General features: G+C 36.1%; 1 protein-coding gene across 4 annotated transcripts in view; it reads left to right on the forward strand.

Annotated features, from left to right (window-relative positions):
* Positions 1–18,787, forward strand: part of pcmtd1 (protein-L-isoaspartate (D-aspartate) O-methyltransferase domain containing 1) — a 47,615-nt gene that overhangs the window by 11,851 nt on the left and 16,977 nt on the right. For 3 of the 4 annotated variants that reach the window (XM_008114858.2, XM_062980378.1, XM_008114857.2), the window contains 3 exons: positions 7,330–7,412; positions 8,231–8,649; positions 10,654–10,756. In XM_008114858.2, coding sequence (XP_008113065.1) covers positions 8,343–8,649; positions 10,654–10,756 — 410 coding nt within the window. In that variant the 5' untranslated portion in view covers positions 7,330–7,412; positions 8,231–8,342. Of the gene's footprint in view, positions 1–7,329; positions 7,413–8,230; positions 8,650–10,653; positions 10,757–15,973; positions 16,113–18,787 lie in introns of those variants that run through there. The other variant, XM_062980379.1, reaches the window with a different exon arrangement.

Genomic DNA, 18,787 nt, shown 5'->3' on the forward strand with positions numbered 1-18,787 from the left:
ATGAATGAACAATATGCAGGGAGCCGATCCATGTACAAGTATTCATGTTCAATAACGCTCATGTGTCATTGACATTGGAATGTATGTAAGGAATATATTCATATAGGATGGAATGTGTTTTTACGGGGGTTTCTGGGATTAAGTTATTCAAGCTTCTTGACACTAGCTTACTGACTCTGGGTAAAACTTTGCTTTTAAACAAAATCTTTGTGGGGGTCAGAATATAAAAATATTAATATTAAAATTTGTTTTAATATGATGTTTTTAAATGTTTTACATAGTTGGAATTATCTTGCATTGTTTAACATTTAAATCATCCCATATTATTTTAAATTAATTTAATTTGTGTGCTGCTCTCCAGTTTATAATTCAAGGTGGACACAAGTGTTTTATAAAAGCAAATAACATTTGCATAATTAGAAGTGTAGGATTTACTGTCAGTGGATTTTTCAAAAGTTCAGAGTATTATTTTAAGTGCAGCCTTAGTCTTTGTTTTGCCCATCACTAGGACTGTAAGGTGCTGTTTGATTATTATATTATTATTGAGAGTATTATCAACAGCTCTATTTTCCACTGCTAACTGTACACTGTTGTCTTTTATTCCTATGCTCTCCTCAAACTTTTTTTTACATATATCGCATTGTCCCATAGAACTGCCACATGCAAAATCTTTCCAAGAATTTGTGATGACAGCTCCTTCAGGGTTTTTTTCTTATGTTAGGTTCAGAAAGGTATGGTTTACATGAATGATGGGTAACTGTGGAAAGTCCAGTTCTATACCACCTGAAAATGAGCTCTTCTGTTACTGAAAACAAGACTAGAATGATTTCATGCTTGTTTGTGGGTGATATTTATAAGAGAATTTGAAGAGGTTTTTCTAACTTTGTAGCACTCTTGTTTTAGGGGAAAATGTAGAGGGTTTGGAGGATCTTTCAGAAATTCCCTGGATTTACTTAGGGGTTTGTGTGTGTGTGTGTGGAGGGGTGGTGGTTATACAGAGGCCTTAGGCAGAGCTATATTTTACATGGTTATATAAAGTGATTTTTTTAGTTCAAACAAATATACATGTGCCCCATTTTATCCAGGTGAAATTTACACTGAATCTGTAACTTTTTGAAAAAAAGAAAATCTGATACCTGTGTACAAATCAGAATAAACATTACAGGGTGCAACTGTGAAGGAGGTAGGTGACATATTTGGCATCTGCACCTAACTCCCAGTAAGCCTCACCAGCACAATCAGCCACACCATTCCTTAGAATTACTTACTTTACCTTCTGTGCTTAGATTTTTGGTACAGCCGAGGTTATAAAAAGGAAAGATTTTTTGTGATATATTAGAGGAAGACTGGATTATGTTGACAGGACCTATGTAGTAAACTATAGGGACAAGATCTTTTGAAAAACCTCAACATCGCATGTGCATATTAAATTACTGCTTTAATAATTTAAAATGTTATTTAATTTAAAATGTTGTGCAACTTACTGGACCACTTGTGCAGCCAAGTTGTGATTGGAGTTCTTTCTTATGTACCATATATTGGAAATAAATAAATATATACATGACTATGAGTTTTCAGCCCATTTTGGAGGCTGAAAAAGCCCCCCACAGTTTATATTCGAGTAAAGGTCTTCTGCTCCGGTGAGGCAGCAGAGTCCCTGGCCCTGCCTTTGCCTCCACAGCCTCCTCCTCTGCTGCAAGGCCTCAGCATGTGGTGAGGCCAGGTGTCCAATCGCAGAAAGGCCAGGCGTCCGATCACGGCAAGGCGGGGGCTTGGCCTCATTACTTGCGGAGGCCTGGTCTCATTGCCCGTGGAGGCCTGGTCTCACCGCCCGCGGAGGCCTGGCCTCGTTGTGCTTTGCTGTGAGTAGAGGATACAGCAGATGCAGCGGAGGATGAGGCTGTGGAGGCAAAGGTAAGGCCAGGGCCAGGAGGTACTTTGATTTTGCTTTTGGTGCACGAATGTTGCATGAAGGCAGAAGGGGGTTGGACTAGATGGCCCGAGGGGTCTCTTCCAACTCTTCTCCTCCTCCTCCTCCTCCTCCTCCTCCTTCTTTTTCTTCTTCTTCTTGAGGCTGGATGGTCATCTGTCCACATCTGATTGTGTTTTTGTTGCATGAAGGTGGGAGTTAGACTAGAGGGCCCAAGGGGTCTTTTCCAACATTGTTGTTGTTGTTGTTGTTGTTGAGGCTGGATGACCATCTCTCAGGAGTGCTTTGATTGTGCTTTTGCTGCATGAAGGCTGCATTAAGGCAGAAGGGGATTGGATAAGATGGCCCATGCAGCCCTCACCAACTCTATTATTATTGTTGTTGTTGTAGAGGCTGGATGGCCATCTCTCAGGAGTGTTTGATTGTGCTTTTGCTGCATGGAGGCAGAAGGTCCTTGGGCCAGATGGTCTTTAGAGGTCCCTTCCAACTTTATTATTATTATTATTATTATTATTATTATTATTATTATTATTATTATTAACATTATTACAGCTGCATGGCCATCTGTTGGGGGTGCTTTGATTGTGCTTTCCCTGAATGAACGCAGAATGAAGGAGGTTGAACTAGATGGCCTTTAGAGGTCCCTTCCAACTCTAGGATTCTATGAAAGGAGTCTTATTCAATCATGAGCCAAATATGAGCCAACAGTGTGCTGCTGCAGCTGAAAAAGTCAGTGCCGTTCTAGGTGTTGTCAATAGGAGAAGCCTGAGAAACGGTGAAAGGTAACTGATATGACACTTTACCTCAGCTGTTTTTTCAATTGCTTTTAATGATAATTATTTAATGCAACTGTTTATTTCAACTTATTGTACAATGTTTAGTATTGTCTTTTGTTTAAAATTTTTATGGTTTTTCGTTTATATAGGCATTGAATATTTTTCTGTAACTATGGTGGAAGCCACCCTGACTCCCCATGGGGAGATAGGGCGGGATACAAATATTTATTATTATTATTATTATTATTATTATTATTATTATTATTATTATTATGTTATTGTTGATACCGTATTGTTTTTGTTGACCCTCCTTTTCTACTTACAGAGCTAGTTTACTGTTTTTCTCTGAAATATGATAAATATTCAAAAACATTTAACCTACTGATGCTTCAAATTGTTAATGTGGGATTTGTGTATAGATAGTGTTTAAATGAAATTTGTGTCTTGCCTGTATTGCATACTGATTGCATCATCCAGAGTGTACTATAGTCTGGAAAGAGTTAATTGCTGAGAAGCTGTGTTGACCTTGATGTGTGGCTGGAGCTGAGGAGTATCCAGACACAAGTGTTGGTATATTACTGATTGCATCTGTTCTGTTCTGAGTTGAATGAGAGTCTTGTGTTCGTCTTTAGTCTGCAAGCCTGTTTGTCTTTATTATTACTGAAGTCAGTAAAACTTTGTATATAGTTTTACCATTCGTTTCACTGGATTTATTGATATTACCATATTTATGTGATTCTAATGTGTGTGCGGGGGCGGGCAAGGTAGCCAGCAAGGGGGTGGGCCAGCAAAGCAGCGAGCCAGGAGCCAAGGAGGAAGAGGTGAACAACTGATGAAGGCACCACTGATGAAGCTCTTCCTGGGCTTGCCAGTGGTGCTGCCATGCCAGCCACAAGCCCTTTTGAAGCTGAAGAGGAGGAGGAGGAGGAGATGGTGGTGGTGGTGGTGGTGGTGGTGGTGAAGGCAGCTTCCTTCACCCTGGCTCGCTGGGGCCTCCCTATCAGTGGAATCGACCTCGGCTCCACTGATGTAGAGCTTCTTTCCTCCCTTTTCCTTCCACCCTTTCTTCTCTCTGCCTTTAATTCCTTGTACCTTCTTTCTGTTCTCTTTCTGTTCTCTTTCCCTCTTTTTGCCTGTTCTTTCAAGGCTCCTTTCTCCCATCCTTTCTTGTACCTTCTTTCCATTCTCTTTCCGTTGTGCATTACATTTGGCAGCGAATCCTTTTTTTGGTTTCAGGGTCTTGAAAACTAAGGTGTGCATTAGATTCGATGGTGCACTAGATTCGAATAAATATGGTATATTAAGTTGTACCACCTGTATTGCTGGTGTAGTGTTATGTTTTATTTGGCCAAAATCTGTATAATTTCCAAACTCTGTTTATATGGTTATTTGTTTTGCAAAGACTAGTGTACGGTTATTGAAAATACTAATTTGGAGCAACACAACATAACATGAAACAAGTTTGTGAGCAAGCTTTTACTAATGGCAAAAGTAGTTTCTACTAATGATGCAGTATTTTGAAAAGAATACCCCAGCCCACGAAACATGTATCACTAGGACTTCTCAGGATCATGATTTTAATGCCAGTCTTTCTAAGTACTAAAATCACTTTAAAAAGTGATAGTGTTGTTGTGTTTTCTACAAATCTTTGGACTGAACAATATTTATGATAATGCTGTGTAATTGCATATTGGAAAAGTACTTATAAAATGCTAATTTATTTTTTACTATCCCTGATAGTAAAAGGATTTAATAATGCCTCACTAATGATTGTGTACACACACATACTTATACATATACCAAATCACCACACTATTGTGTAGTGCAGATTCACTAACTTCTGACATCAAGCTTTGGAAATGATCTGCATAGTATTGGTGTGGTTTGTAATTTGTTATCCAAAAGACCTTTGGATGAGACGAGCTCATTCTAGAATTCTGATTGGCCACTGTATTGATGTAATTCTGGTGCCAAGTAAGCTTGTTAGTATAGAGTCCTTTTGGCCTAACTGATTTCATCAAAACCTATATGCATGTATGGTCTTAAACTGTTTTTAAAATAATTTTAGATTGTCTTCCTTTACATCTTACCATTAAAAAATGAAACTGTTTATATTTTAGTATGATTTTGTATGGTTTAAAGTGAGAGAGTATGCAGTTCAAGATTATTTTAAAGAGTAGTGGTTTCATCCTGGCAGCCTTCCCATGAACCCTGTTTTGTTTAATCTTTTCATCATTGTTGTATCACGAATACTTAACATTGACCAGGATAAATCTTCAGGGTTCATTGTGTCCTCATGAATTTTATTTATTTATTTACTAGTGGAATTCATATCCTGCCTTTCAGTAAAGGCCTAAATGTGATTTGCAACAAAATTGAAACAAAATACAGGCAGTTCCCAAGTTACAAATGACTTGTGGTAGTTAGTAGTCGTAATAGTACTAGAAGAAGTAGTGTATCTGGATTTTTGTAAGGTCTTCGATATGACCTTCTGGCAAACAAACTGGTTCAGTGTGGGCTAAGCAAAACTACGTTTAAGGGGGATCTGTAATTGGTTAAGCGAGCAAACCCAACAGGTACTCACCAAAGCTTCCTGGAAAGAAGTGACACGTGGAGTGCCGCAGGCTTCCTTCCTGGACCCGGTTCTGTTCAACATCTTTATTACTTAGATGAAGGGTTAGAAGGAAATTATCATCAAATTTACAGATAACACTAAATTGGGATGGGTAACTAATACTCCAGAAGACAGGATCTGAATTCATGATTTTAACAGATTAAAACTAACAAAATGAAGTTCAACAGGGATAAATCCAAGATACTCCACTTAGGTAGAAAAATGAAATGTGAAGATACAGAATGGGGGACATATGGCTCCACAGTTAAACATGAGCCAATAATGTGATGCGGCAGCTAAAAATGCATATGGGATTTTGGCTTGCATAAATAGGAGTATAGTGTCTAAATCCAAGGAAGTCATTCTACCCCTCCATTCTGCCTTGATGAGACCACACTTGGAATACTGTGTCTAATTCTGGACAGAGCAATTTAAGGGAGATGTTGACAAGCTGGAATGTGTTGTCGAAGGTTTTCATGGCCGGGATCACAGGGTTGTTGTATGTCTTTCGGGCTGTGTGGCCATGTTCCAGAAGTATTCTCTCCTGAAGTTTCGCCCACATCTATGGCAGGCATCCTCAGAGGCTGTGTGGCATGTGTCGAGCTGGAATGTGTCCAGAGGAGGGCTACTAAAATGATCAAGGGTCTGGAGAACAAGCCCCAGAGAGAGACTTGAGAGAAGGTGAAAAGCAGAGTGGGGGAGCAGAGAGAGACCCACGCATGAGAGAGAAGAAAAAGCAGAGAGAGGCAAGAGAGAGAAAGGAAGGAGACCCCAATATACAGTTATGGCGACCCATTTTGGGTCCCAAACCATACTTTAAAAAGCTCTTGCTTAAAGCATCAGACAACAAATTGTGAGAGAATCAACACTCAGAGGCTCCTAATCTTTGGTTTAAGTAAAAATATACAGAGCAATCTATTTTGTTTTATTAAAAAAATGACTAGCATTAGAAGAGAGGATTCTTAAAGCAGTTACAATCTTTTTCTGCTTCTGGTTGTATAATATTAAATATTTTTGCTTAGCAATCTGATAGTAGTAACCTAGCAGCAAGAAAGTCTATATAAGGTATATGAGTTGCACACTGATCTGTATTCATTATTAAAAGGTAATGGTAAAGGTTTCCCCTGACGTTAAGTCCAGTCATGTCTGACTCTGTGGGTTGGTGCTCATCTCCATTTCTAAGCCGAAGAGCCGGCGTTGTCCATAGACACCTCCAAGGTCATGTGGTCAGCATGACTGCATGAAGCACCGTTACCTTCCCGCCGGAGCGGTACCTATTGATCTACTCACATTTGCATACTTTTGAACTGCTAGGTTGGCAGGAGCTGGGGGAAACAGCGGGCGCTCATTCCGCTCCCAGGATTTGAACCTGGGACCTTTTGGTCCACAAGTTCAGCAGCTCAGTGCTTTAACACACTTCGCCAACAGGGCTCCTGTATTCATTGTTAGAGAAACTGATTTGCATCCACAGGAGGTTGGTTCAAAGATCCTGGACAGATTCTGGAGTCCTTGATAATAAAATGGCAAAGTGCAGCAGCAGAAGAGACAATAACCCTGACCACCAGGCCACATTTTTCTGACCCCCCCCCCAAAAAAAAACACACACACACACATACACACACCTCTGGAGAGCACCCCAACAACCTGATTCTGCCATTAGGTGTTGTGATTGTGTCATTCTGTTAATTCAGTTCTAAGGCAGAAATGGGTGGGTGCTGGGTTCCCTGAAGGCAGAGAAGTGTGAAAAATGCATGGTGACTGGAGGCTGCTTCCACTTTTGCTTTGAATATGTAGTTGTTTAAATCTGTGGATACTGAGCTTGTTAATATGGCAGGTGCACTATACTTAGAAATATATGAATTACTAGTAGTTGGTGGAAGTTAGTAAAGTGTGACTTTCTTATTGGTTTAAATCAGTTTTGTCTGATATGTGGAGCTATGTTATTGGAAATCTCCTATGAGTATATTAGGTGGATTCATAGACTAATAATTTCTTTTCTTACTTTACAGTAGTTCTATGAAGAAGGAACTTGTAGAAGTGATACAGCAAAAAAGACATATCAGACCATTTCCTAGAATTGTCTTTGGAACAGGTAAGTGACTTATTTAGTGTTAATGTTTTGTATAATTGTGGGCCTTTGTTGATTACCGTTTAATGTATGAAGAGTTAAGAAAATACATAAACATCTAGAATTTAATTATAACACTTCAGATTTTAAAGAAGTGTTTATTTTATAAGCTTTGACCCCAGTTGGTATTTGCGGGACATAAAAATGTTCCATATTTAGAGGAGTGTTATATGTGTGCAGAATCAAGTGTGTTCCATCCAAATAACTAGAGCCAGAAGACACAAGGTGAAACAAAATGAAATATTATCTTCTATCATGAGATATTTACAGGCCCCAATACATTCCAGTATGAGGTGGGAAATGCAGCAGTTATTGGCTTAAGCTATATATGGCTTAAGTTATACTTTAAAAAGTACCTGTTTCAACTTACATACAAATTCAACTTTAGAACAAACCTACAGAAAGTATCTTGTTCGTAACTTGGAGACTGCCTGTACTTGAGTAAATCTATCTGTTTTCCTGTCTCTGTAGGCACCTTCCTAATTTGATACATGGATCTGTTCTTTTCTTTTATTAGGCCTATTTGTTTCTGAGAAACAAATGCATGTTTCCAAACATTGTTTTCACATAGTTCCATTCAAGGAAGTTGATAATGGATTGGTTTTGTAAAAATCAGTTTCAAATTCTGAAAACTTGTTGTGTAATACTAAACCACTGTGGGTTAATTCAAAACTTGTCCAGAATATTAAATACAAATGAATACTATTAACTGTTCACATGTTTACATAATTACATGTTGACATCCTATGAGAATAAAAACATATCCTCTTAAAATCTTTTAGGATTCTCTTGCAAAGCAGCCGGACAGGCTTTCATTCTCTTCTACGCCAAAACACCAGGGAAGGACCTGCCAATGTATTGCTGAAGTTAATTGAATTGTTAAAGACAGTCATCATGGGAGGAGCTGTCAGTGCAGGAGAAGACAATGATGACTTAATTGATAACTTGAAGGAAGCACAGTACATACGCACTGAGAGAGTGGAACAAGCCTTCAGAGCTATTGACCGTGGTGACTATTATCTGGAAGGATATAGGGACAATGCATATAAAGACTTGGCTTGGAAGCATGGAAATATACATTTATCAGCACCTTGCATTTATTCTGAAGTTATGGAAGCACTGAAACTTCAGCCAGGATTGTCTTTTCTTAATCTTGGTAGTGGAACCGGATATTTAAGCACAATGGTGGGATTAATATTAGGTAATGTCTTTTATGAAACCTAAATGTTTGATGGTAGATGCACTTTATTGGTTATGTCAGTTTTAAAGATGTGTACTTATAGAACTCTAGTGCAGTTTCACCTGGATACGTGCCTGATTAATTGTCCCTGGATGTATATGACTGATTACAACTTCCTGAATGATTATTTACAAATTTTACAAAAGACCAAACAAATGTCCTCCTGTTCTAGAAATTTTATGTTGTGCACTATGACTACCTTCATTACTTCAAAAGTAAGTACAGCGTGTGCTTATTATCTGCTGGGGGTTGGTTTTAGGACCCTATGAATACCAAAAATATATATGATCAAATCCTTATTAATGAAATTATATAGGGAATCAGCGGAGGCAGTAGCAAGCCCCACCCAGCAGGAGTGCCATAAAATGTACATGACCTGCACTTCTCCAGCCCTAGGGAGCCTGCTAGTAGACCACTTCTATTTCTGACTCATGTTGAATTGAAAATAGTTGAAACCAATATTCTGTATAGTACCTGAGATCTAGTACAACTAGAAGTAGTCCTAGGGCATCAGTTCATGTTTGATTAAATCTGGATCTGGAGCCTGCAGATACCAAAGGGCTCCTTGTATGCCACTTGAGGAACTATCACCTGGTCTGACACTATACAAGAAATGAAAGATCTGTAGTCAGTTCTTCTGATGTTTCTACTTTAAACCAGTACAACAACTGCACTTGAACAGCAGTGAACCCTGATCTATCTTTACAAACAGCGCAGCTCAGTTTAGGAAACTGCAGTTGTTTTTACTCAGAAGTAGAAATGTAAAGGATTTAAGCATTCTGCACAAATTTGTGAAATAATGATTGATATTAATATATAATATAAAAAAGAATCATTTTTTTTCAAATTGCAGTATATATCACAGTTCATATTTTTTAAAAATATTGTTTTACTGGAGAGCCCAAAACATGAAGCAAAGCATTGTTATTTTCCAGTTTGAATAAAGAATTAGACTACTGACTGCTACTCCCTCTAGTGGGGAATAAAATGTTTTCTTGCTCAAATTCAGTAGAGCCAATACATTTGTACATATAACTTATTCTTTGTTAATGTTTATGTACAGCTTGTTTAAATTGTCCATTGAATGAGATTTTTGGAGTAATAATATCATTAGATTAAAAAATCTAAGTAGATAAAAACAACCCATGGGACCTAATCATTTATTGTGTCCTTTGAGTATCACTGGAGTGAGGGACTAGCAATGAAAGGATAATGTAGTGACTGGAAATCTGAATAGCAGCATTCCAAGATTTTCTTATAAGTCTCCCTGTGCAATGTTCTAATAATTATTTAAGCACGTTTACCATTTGAATATTTTCATCATTTTTAGTAGAATTGTGGAGTTCTCTTTTGCATATATGTTTGCATTAGAATAAATTACATGTAGATACATATTAGATAGCATAAAACTTCTACAATGAACACAAAGTTTCTTCCCTGCTATTTTATGTGCTCTAGCAGTAAAGAACTGTTCCTTCCTGCCAAAGCAGTAAGTTGAAGTTATAGTTCTTGGATCTAAGTAGGGAACTCTTTCTAAATATCTGGGCCTGATGGATAAGTGCAGGTGCAGCCTGGTGAGCAGCCAGCTGCAACAAATCACTCTGACCAAGAGGTCATGAGTTCGAGGCCAGCTCAGAGCCTGTGTTTGTCTCTGTCTTTGTTCTATGTTAAGGCATTGAATGTTTGCCTTATATGTGTAATGTGATCCGCCCTGAGTCCCCTTCGGGGTGAGAAGGGCGGAATATAAATACTGTAAATAAATAAATAACTGTCATCTCACTCATATCACAAAGCTCCCCCTGTGGCTTCTATTCAGCTATGAGAAGTTGAAACAGAGGTACAAAGTATTGCCTATTTTTCAGTTTCTCAAATAATAATATTGTTTAGCATTCACATTCAGCTTCATATGGAAGGTGCTCGTTGATTCAGTGAGATTTATTGCTGCTGATGATTTTTAATTCACAGGGCCTTTTGGAATAAATCATGGAATTGAACTTCATCCAGATGTGGTAGAATATGCCAAGGAAAGACTGGAGACCTTCATAAAATGTAGTGATAGTTTTGATAAGTAAGTATATTTATTTGTTTAATCTTGTCATAAAATGATGTGGTTTTTCAGTGGTAACATTTGTTACAAGAGTTGGGGTTATGTATTTAAAGAAAACATATGATGTCAGTTATTCCAGCACAACAGCCAGTGTACAGTATTAATTTTAAAAGTTTTCAAATCACATAGGTGGGTTACAATGGTGAGGTTTGGCTATTAATAGCTTGTGCTAAAATTATAAGTATGGAAATAGTGTTCCAGAGAAATATAGATAGGTTTAGGAGAGAGTGTGGATTTGCACATGAAAGTGAGTTGACAGATTGATGAAAGGAGATAGTCAAGAAAATAACAATTCCTGTGATGTATGGCATTTAGGATAAAGGGGCTGTTAAAGGGAGTAGGAGAGTTAGAGAGCACAGACAAGATGAATTCTGAGGTAGTGAGATTTTTTGTCATGGCTAGAAACAGTAGTAGATTATAATTTAGATCTGTATATTACATTGTGTATGGAAGTTATATACTGTTATGTCATTCTACGCTGAAGGATGTTGGAGGATGAGGAGAATCATATCTATATTAATATCTTAACTTTGTATTATAATGAACTGTTTTTGGATTTTGTCAATCATATCTACTTCTCATTGAGAAGTAAACTGTCTGAAAGCGAAATGTGTGTCTGTGTATGTGTGAATAGAGAGGGACATTAACCTAATTCAGTATTCCATGAAGATATGGGTAAGGTACTGATGGTTAGAATGCTACTCAAGAGAAAAAGTTGGATGGTGGTGTCTCAGAGTTGTAAAAAGAACTGTTCATTATTCCTGAAGTGGAGAAGAGATAAAGTACAATAAGAAATGGTAAGGATGATGACAGTCACAATAGGTATCTTAATTTACATTGAATACAACCCGTTGAAATGAGTATCTTATCTCATGATCAGCAATCCTGGCATATCTTGCAGTATATTCCTTCACTATCATAAATAAATAAATTACCAATGGATGTATTAATTGAGATGATTCAGTTCTGTACATATCTTCTCCCATCCCAGGTCTGCATAAGTCCTCTATGTATAGACCTTACTCTGTGAAGTGAGACTGCTGGGTTTACATTTCTGTCACTGAGTTTCAGAATGGACTACACAAATTATTTTTCCCATTAGTTAAGGAATAAACACATATTTTGAATACTGGTGTGTATGTCTCTGCTGTTTGTCTGGTTTTTTATTCTTTTTTACTGGCTTTATTAAATGATTGTCTGTATTATCGAACATTTACATCCCAGATATTTCTGAGTGTTATCATGACACATGTTTCAGGTATGTGGTAATTCCTAATACCTAGTTTGAACTAACCACTTTTGACTACAATTTTTGTCATTTTTTGAAAGTTAGGAATGCAATGTTTATATTAAACAATACTCAAGATGTATCTAAAATTATGAAGATGCATTGTTTTGTAGTATACCAGTTGAATGTTGATATATGCTGGCAAGCTATAAGATCGGCAGTGCAAAGCAGTGTTGTGCTGTGCCCCAAAGGTGCTAGAATGGAAAATATGATCAAAATACCTTTGAGAATGCAGTAATCCTGTACTTTGAAATCATGTTTTCCCTTATGGTGGAATTACAGAAATAGCATTGCTGGTGTTTCCATTCACTTCAACACCCATTTTTAGAAGTAATTTCTGAGAGTGATTGCATGTGAGGCACATACAACTCTTTCCTCTTATTTGGGGAATTTTATGACAGATCCTGGTAACATCTTAACTTGAACCCTTCCATATTTTACTAATGCTACTCCCATGCATTTATAATGCTGCTGGGAGGATGGGTGCCCCATAAGAAAAACCTGAAAAATCTCCTCTCATTCTAAGGATCATGAGGGTAATTTTTTCCAAGTTTACAGAAGCCATGCTTCTGAGGCAGTAGAATTCGTCTACAAAAAGCTTATGCTACAAACTTTGTTCTCTCAGTTAATCTCTAAGGTGCTACAAGATTCCTTTGCATAGATAAGCTAAGCAGTGATGAAGTTGCCAAAACCACAGTTGAATTTATCTTTAATTTCTCCTTTGTTTATGGATGAGTTGGTAACTAAAGAGGACATTCTTTAATTTGCAGCTTTTATTGCTATTACATTACAAGACATTTTTGTCCCCTTAAGGGTGAACCCTTTTTATTACTGCTCAAGACTGCTAGCTTCAGATGCATAAATGTTATCTCTTTTGCTTTTTGATCTTTTATTAGCTATCTGTCAGATAGAAATTTAATCCAAATCAGATCAATCATCTGTCCTTTTAACACTAATACTGATTTATGCAGTGTTTTCATAGGACAAACAGGGCCACTTCATGAATCTGATGAAATGGACAGTGTACACAAAAGTTTATGCTACAATGATTATTTAAGTCTTTAAGGTGCCATAAGATTACACATTAGACCAAAAAGTTATTAAATTTTAATTCTTAGTGATACATTCAACATGTAAAGCACAAAAGCTAATATGTACAAATGTAGTCTTGGGGGGAAATGAAACATCCAGTAAAACTTTGGAAAAACAGGTTACGACTTTCTAGAAGTTGATTTTACAGAACTTTTATCACTTATCTGGGAAAATAGAAGTTAGTGCCTGATGAATTAAAAGCAGTACAAAGAAAAAACTCTCTAAAATCATAGCAACATGATAACATTTAGCCATAACAGATCAAGTAATAGAATAGGTGGACAGTTAAAAAATTGAAGTGTTTATATCTGATGGGAAAGGTTTGTTTATAAGTGAAGCACTGGAAATCAAATCTCTGGATGCATTTACTGAAAACCTGTTACTCTTATTCATACCAACTACATTTTCTAGTTTTGGAGGGTAGATAGCACAGCCGCAGAATAGGCTGTTGAACAAATTACAGAGGATGGGCAGGATCATTTTAGATATGTTGGTCAATTATGGTTTTGAAAGGGAAAACTAAAGTTGTCAGTGATAAATTGACATCTGTTGGATTTTTTTTAGTGATAAAGTGTTGTGTATATGATCCTTATCTTCCTCTTTCAGCACATACCCTAACCTTTGTTTGCTAGATCTAGTTAGCTACTCTGGATCAAATGAAAACTAGTGTGGTATCTAGATTATATCCAGTCCTCAAGATTATCTTTGTCATTGATTTCATATACATTTAAACAACAAAGCAAGATTGATTATTGTGGGACTGAAGAGGTATTTCAACAGTGGCACATTAACCTCATGCCATTTAAAAGTAGTAGTAGTAGTAGTAGTAGTAGTAGTGAATTGGAGTTGAACAATTTACAAGGCAATGCCCCCAGAGAATGTAGCTTTGTTTAGTTTACAGGAACAATCTGGAGGACTATGAAGTGTCAAAAGATGATACAAGACAAGAAGTATTAACGTGGGAACTATATACTCGCTTTTCTCTCAATAGGGATATATGCAGAGCAGTCATTGTTCTAAAACCAGATCTTACCAGATGAAATGAGAAATTTTCTAGCTGCTTGGAAATTCATCTGTATGATTGCATAACCATAGTTTCCCTTTTTTTCAAAATAAAATCGAGAATTATTTTTAAACTTTAGTTTTGTTAACATTCCTGAAAAATAATAATTTTGCAGCATAAAATAACATTCCCATCTGCTTTAAAACACACAAATCTAATAAAATATATAGCTATAGCTTTTTATTTCTGTAGATATTCATATCAAACTGGTATAATTTCTTCAGCCTCTGCAGAGAGGCAGGTAGCAAAAAGGGGTTTTTTAAAAAATTTTTTTTATTTATTTTGCAATGCTGCACTGTTTAGCAAGATCGGTACATATGTATATTCTTACTTAGATTTTTTGACATACATAACATTCCATGGTTCATTTTGAACATTTGTTGTAGACTATTCTAATATTTTCAGCAAAATACTCAGGTGGTTTTTTTTAACAAATTAGCCTTTATATCGCTTAACATGTCTTTGTGATTTAGAAGAGGGCTGTGTTTGTTTGTTTTTGTGTTTTTACTTGCATTGGTAATATGGATCATTTTAAATATTTCAAGAGAAATCTCCAGAGTGTCCTTAAGGATTGTATTTCAAATTGCCATCTTAATCCAGAAAAGAAGTAACAAACTGCTACTCAAAATGCTACTCAGAATGTACAATGATTCTTGCACAACTGATTATGGATATGATTAGAATATAGGTGCTGTACAACCGTTTGAGAACCAGTATGATGTAGTGATTTTAGTTGTAACTAGGATTCTGGGGGATCAGGGCATGAACCCACACTCTGCCATGGAAACCTAGTGAATGAATTTGAGCAAGTCACACTCAACCTCAGAAGAAGGCAATAGTAAACCCCTGTGAACAAATCTTACCAAGGAAACCTGTGTCAGCATTGCCTTACAGTTGTCATAAATTGGAAAGGATTTGAAGGCACATTATAACAGCAGTAATAAACAATACATCCTTACTAGTATTGGTTACAACACCATGATTATTGTTTTTTTTTCATGTAAGAAGCATTCTTTTTTAAAGTGTTGCCTAAATACAAACAAAAGGTGTGTTAATACTCATACTTCTCTTGAGGAATAACTTGGCCTCTGATACAGTATATGAAAGATACTCTATCAAAAAATTTTGTGTCTACAAATAAGTGCCTTTATTGACTTTCTGTGACAAGTAGGTCAAAGTTTTCTTGCTGTAAAAATAAAGTTGTTTGCATCTGTACTTTCTCAGAAAAACATTTCAGCATAATAGTTGTGTTTATTGGAAAAAATATTGTGGTAGTCATTTTTGCTCCATATTTAACAAACTATTTGTTCAAAGACTTAGTTGTCCTTTTAAATGGAGATGTCATTCAAAAGAGCATGAAAGCCAAAGGTCTCACCTTCCTCATTTTCTTTTTTGACAAAGCCTTGCAGTTGAAATGTTGCTATATGGAGCAATGAAACGGTGTTCAAGGAGCAAAATGAAGGTGTTGTTAATCTGGTCTGAACTGCAAGCAATATTTTATAGTGATTGCTTTGCCCTCAATAAGAAATGTAATACATTTTTGTGTTTAACTGACTTGGTCTATATAAGATTTTTAAGAACTGAAGGATTCTTAAAAGCTGTGCCTAATGCACAGATGTAGCAATATCGGGGCCCCTCTTCGCCTGTTTATTGAAGGGGAACATGTTGTCTTTTCTGCTCCCAGTCAGCTTCTAGATGTAGAATATTCGTCTTGGAGGGAGAGAACCGGGGCAATGCTAGGTTGCCCACCTGCTAGCAGCCTACCAAACCTCCAGCACACAAGCTGGTTTGATTTCTACTGGGCCAGAAAATCAACCATTCATCTTGCGGCTATATGAAACAGTCATCACTCTTCTAAAGACATTTCAACAATGGTAAGTGAAATGAATTGTAGTAATACTACTAGAATAAATCTTGTGAGTAAGATAGCCTTTTTAGTCTCTTACATCTCCAATAAGGAAGGAAATCGGCACAAACCCAGCACTCTCCCAGCAGTGGTTTTGTTGTTGTTTTAGCAATGTAGTAAAGGCTACGAAAAAAGGTTCTTGTGTTCCACAAAAACAAAACAAAACAATCACCACCCAAAAAATGCTTTTGTCTAATTTTGGTCAAAAGAGACTATAGTATTCTACAACCAAGAATAAATTATTACATAAAGAAACGAAACCTGACATATGCAAATTCCAAAAATGTTTAACACTGTTAGAGAGCAAACTATTACATAGTTCTTTGTTAACCAATTTCAACAAAAAGAATATATCTTCTGGAATATTTTTTCACTGAATGACAACATTATTTTAAAATGTACACAAAGATCCCACTTTGGAAGACTATTTACATGGAAAACTGTTTATATCAAAATTGTTTCCAAGATCATACTGAAGTACTGAATTTGTTTTTCTCAAAAATGAAGATATGTGCATCCAGACTCAATGAGGTGCCCCAGAATTAAAATGTGGAAACTGCTAAGAAGATATTGCTTTCCATTGCATTAGCTTCTTCAGATTTACAGAACTGAAATGTTATATAAAAGAATGCCAACTATGCCTTAACAAGAATTTTTTGTCCAAACATTGAATCTTTTAGTTAATAGAATTACAATGTGTGGGAAAATACGGTTTTCAAACTGGATAAAAGATAGTTTTTACAAGTTTTTGAAGAAAAACAATCTGTATAAATATTGATGTGACAATTTAAAAAAATATATAATGGGTAATAGAAGTGATAGAAGCTGAAAGTATTGTAAAAAATGCCAAAGCAATAAAGAAGACAACAGAGTTTTCGAGACATTACTTACACTGTGAAATCAGAATATATAAATCTTGGATGCTAAAATCTCTGCGTACACTAAGCTAAAAGTCAAATGTAGCCAACATAGATCTCTCTTTTCAGGAACAATTTTTAACAGAAGCCAATAGACTATATTTAAGCTGTCTTAAAGTCCAGTTTTGTAGAAAAAAGGTATAAAGTTAATAATAATAAATTGAATATTAAAATCAAGGAAAAAAGAATTTTATTAAATGAGAAATTATTGCTAGATAGCTGTAAGATCTAAACTCACTTTGTATATAGTAAGTATGACAAACTTACAAAACTATTTAATATATAGTTCTTTTGTATATTTTTTGTTGCAAAGTTCATTTTCTGTTACAAAGAAGGTTCTATGATAGATATAACATTGAATGAGAAGATACACATATTCAAACAAAGACAAAAGATGTATCTATCTGGCATATTACTATTCAGATTTTAGGCATTCTGATATCATTATGACTCATAACATTTTGGACTGTACTTTGCTGAGTCAAAATAAAGGTTAATGTAGCTGAGGCAACAGTAATTGGAAACAGTAAGTTTTGATGATAAATTCTTCCCTAATTCTATCCCCATCAAGTATAATAAGGCTCATTCCTGGGTTTGGAATGGTATGATGGCCCTCATAATATGCTATTACTGTATTCTTGATTTAAGGAAGTAAAAATTATTTTTCCCACTCCAACATGGGTTCTGTGCTTAAAATCTATAAATCTAACACCCATGGTATGAATATATTTTCAGCTGATGGAAACACATTAGTTCTAAATGCAAGTAAATTACATGCCTGTGCAATCCTTTATATCACGGTCTTCAAAATATAAAGTTTGAAACACTAGGAGTTTTTTGAACAAATGAAATTACTTGGTTGTTTATTATTTTAAATACAGAGATGTTATAGAGGGAACTCGTTAAATACTCCAAGAACTCAACAGCAAGAGGGAAAACATTTAAACAAATAAGCAACTAAGGGCATGGTCTTAGATGTTTCTACATTAATTCACAAAGCATGGGAAATAAATAAGATGAACTTGAACTCTTACTACAGCAAAACAGACATTATATAATAGGCACATAATATAATATGTGGTGGGATGAGTTTGAGGATTGGAAGGTAGGAATAGAGGGGTATAAGCTATTTTACAGAAATAGAGCAAACAGGAAAATAAGAGGAGGAGTGTTATATCTCAAGGATGTTTACACCTCTGCAGAGATCCATGACTTAAATTCTGGAAGCCAGGTTGAGAGCATTTGGGTGAAAATTAAAGAGGAAGAAAACAACAAGGGAATGTACTGCAGATCCATAAACCAGACTTGGATTATGCCTTCCTGGAACAAATGACTACACATTCAGAAAGGAGAGGTTTAATATGAATGGAGATTTCAGATATCCCAGTATTTGTTGGAAGTTAAACTTTGCAAGAATATAAAGTCTAACAAATCCCTCACTTGCTAGCAGACAATTTCATTGTCCAGAAGGTGGAAAAATACGCAAGAAAGGAAGTAGATGTTTTAGATCTGATTGTAACCAACAGTAGTGTTCTGTATAATAGGGCAGAAGTTGTCAGGATCTTTAGCTGAATATGTTACACAATGGAAACAGGAAGGCAAGCAAAGTCAGACATATAATTTCAGCTGAAAGCTGATTTCAGTTGATTCAAGGAAACACTGGATGTGATCCTGTGGTCAAGAATATCAAAAGAGAAGGAAGCTCATAATAGAAGGAAATTTCTTA

This window comes from Anolis carolinensis, chromosome 4, assembly GCF_035594765.1.
Source record: "Anolis carolinensis isolate JA03-04 chromosome 4, rAnoCar3.1.pri, whole genome shotgun sequence".
NCBI classification, from domain to species: domain Eukaryota; kingdom Metazoa; phylum Chordata; class Lepidosauria; order Squamata; family Dactyloidae; genus Anolis; species Anolis carolinensis.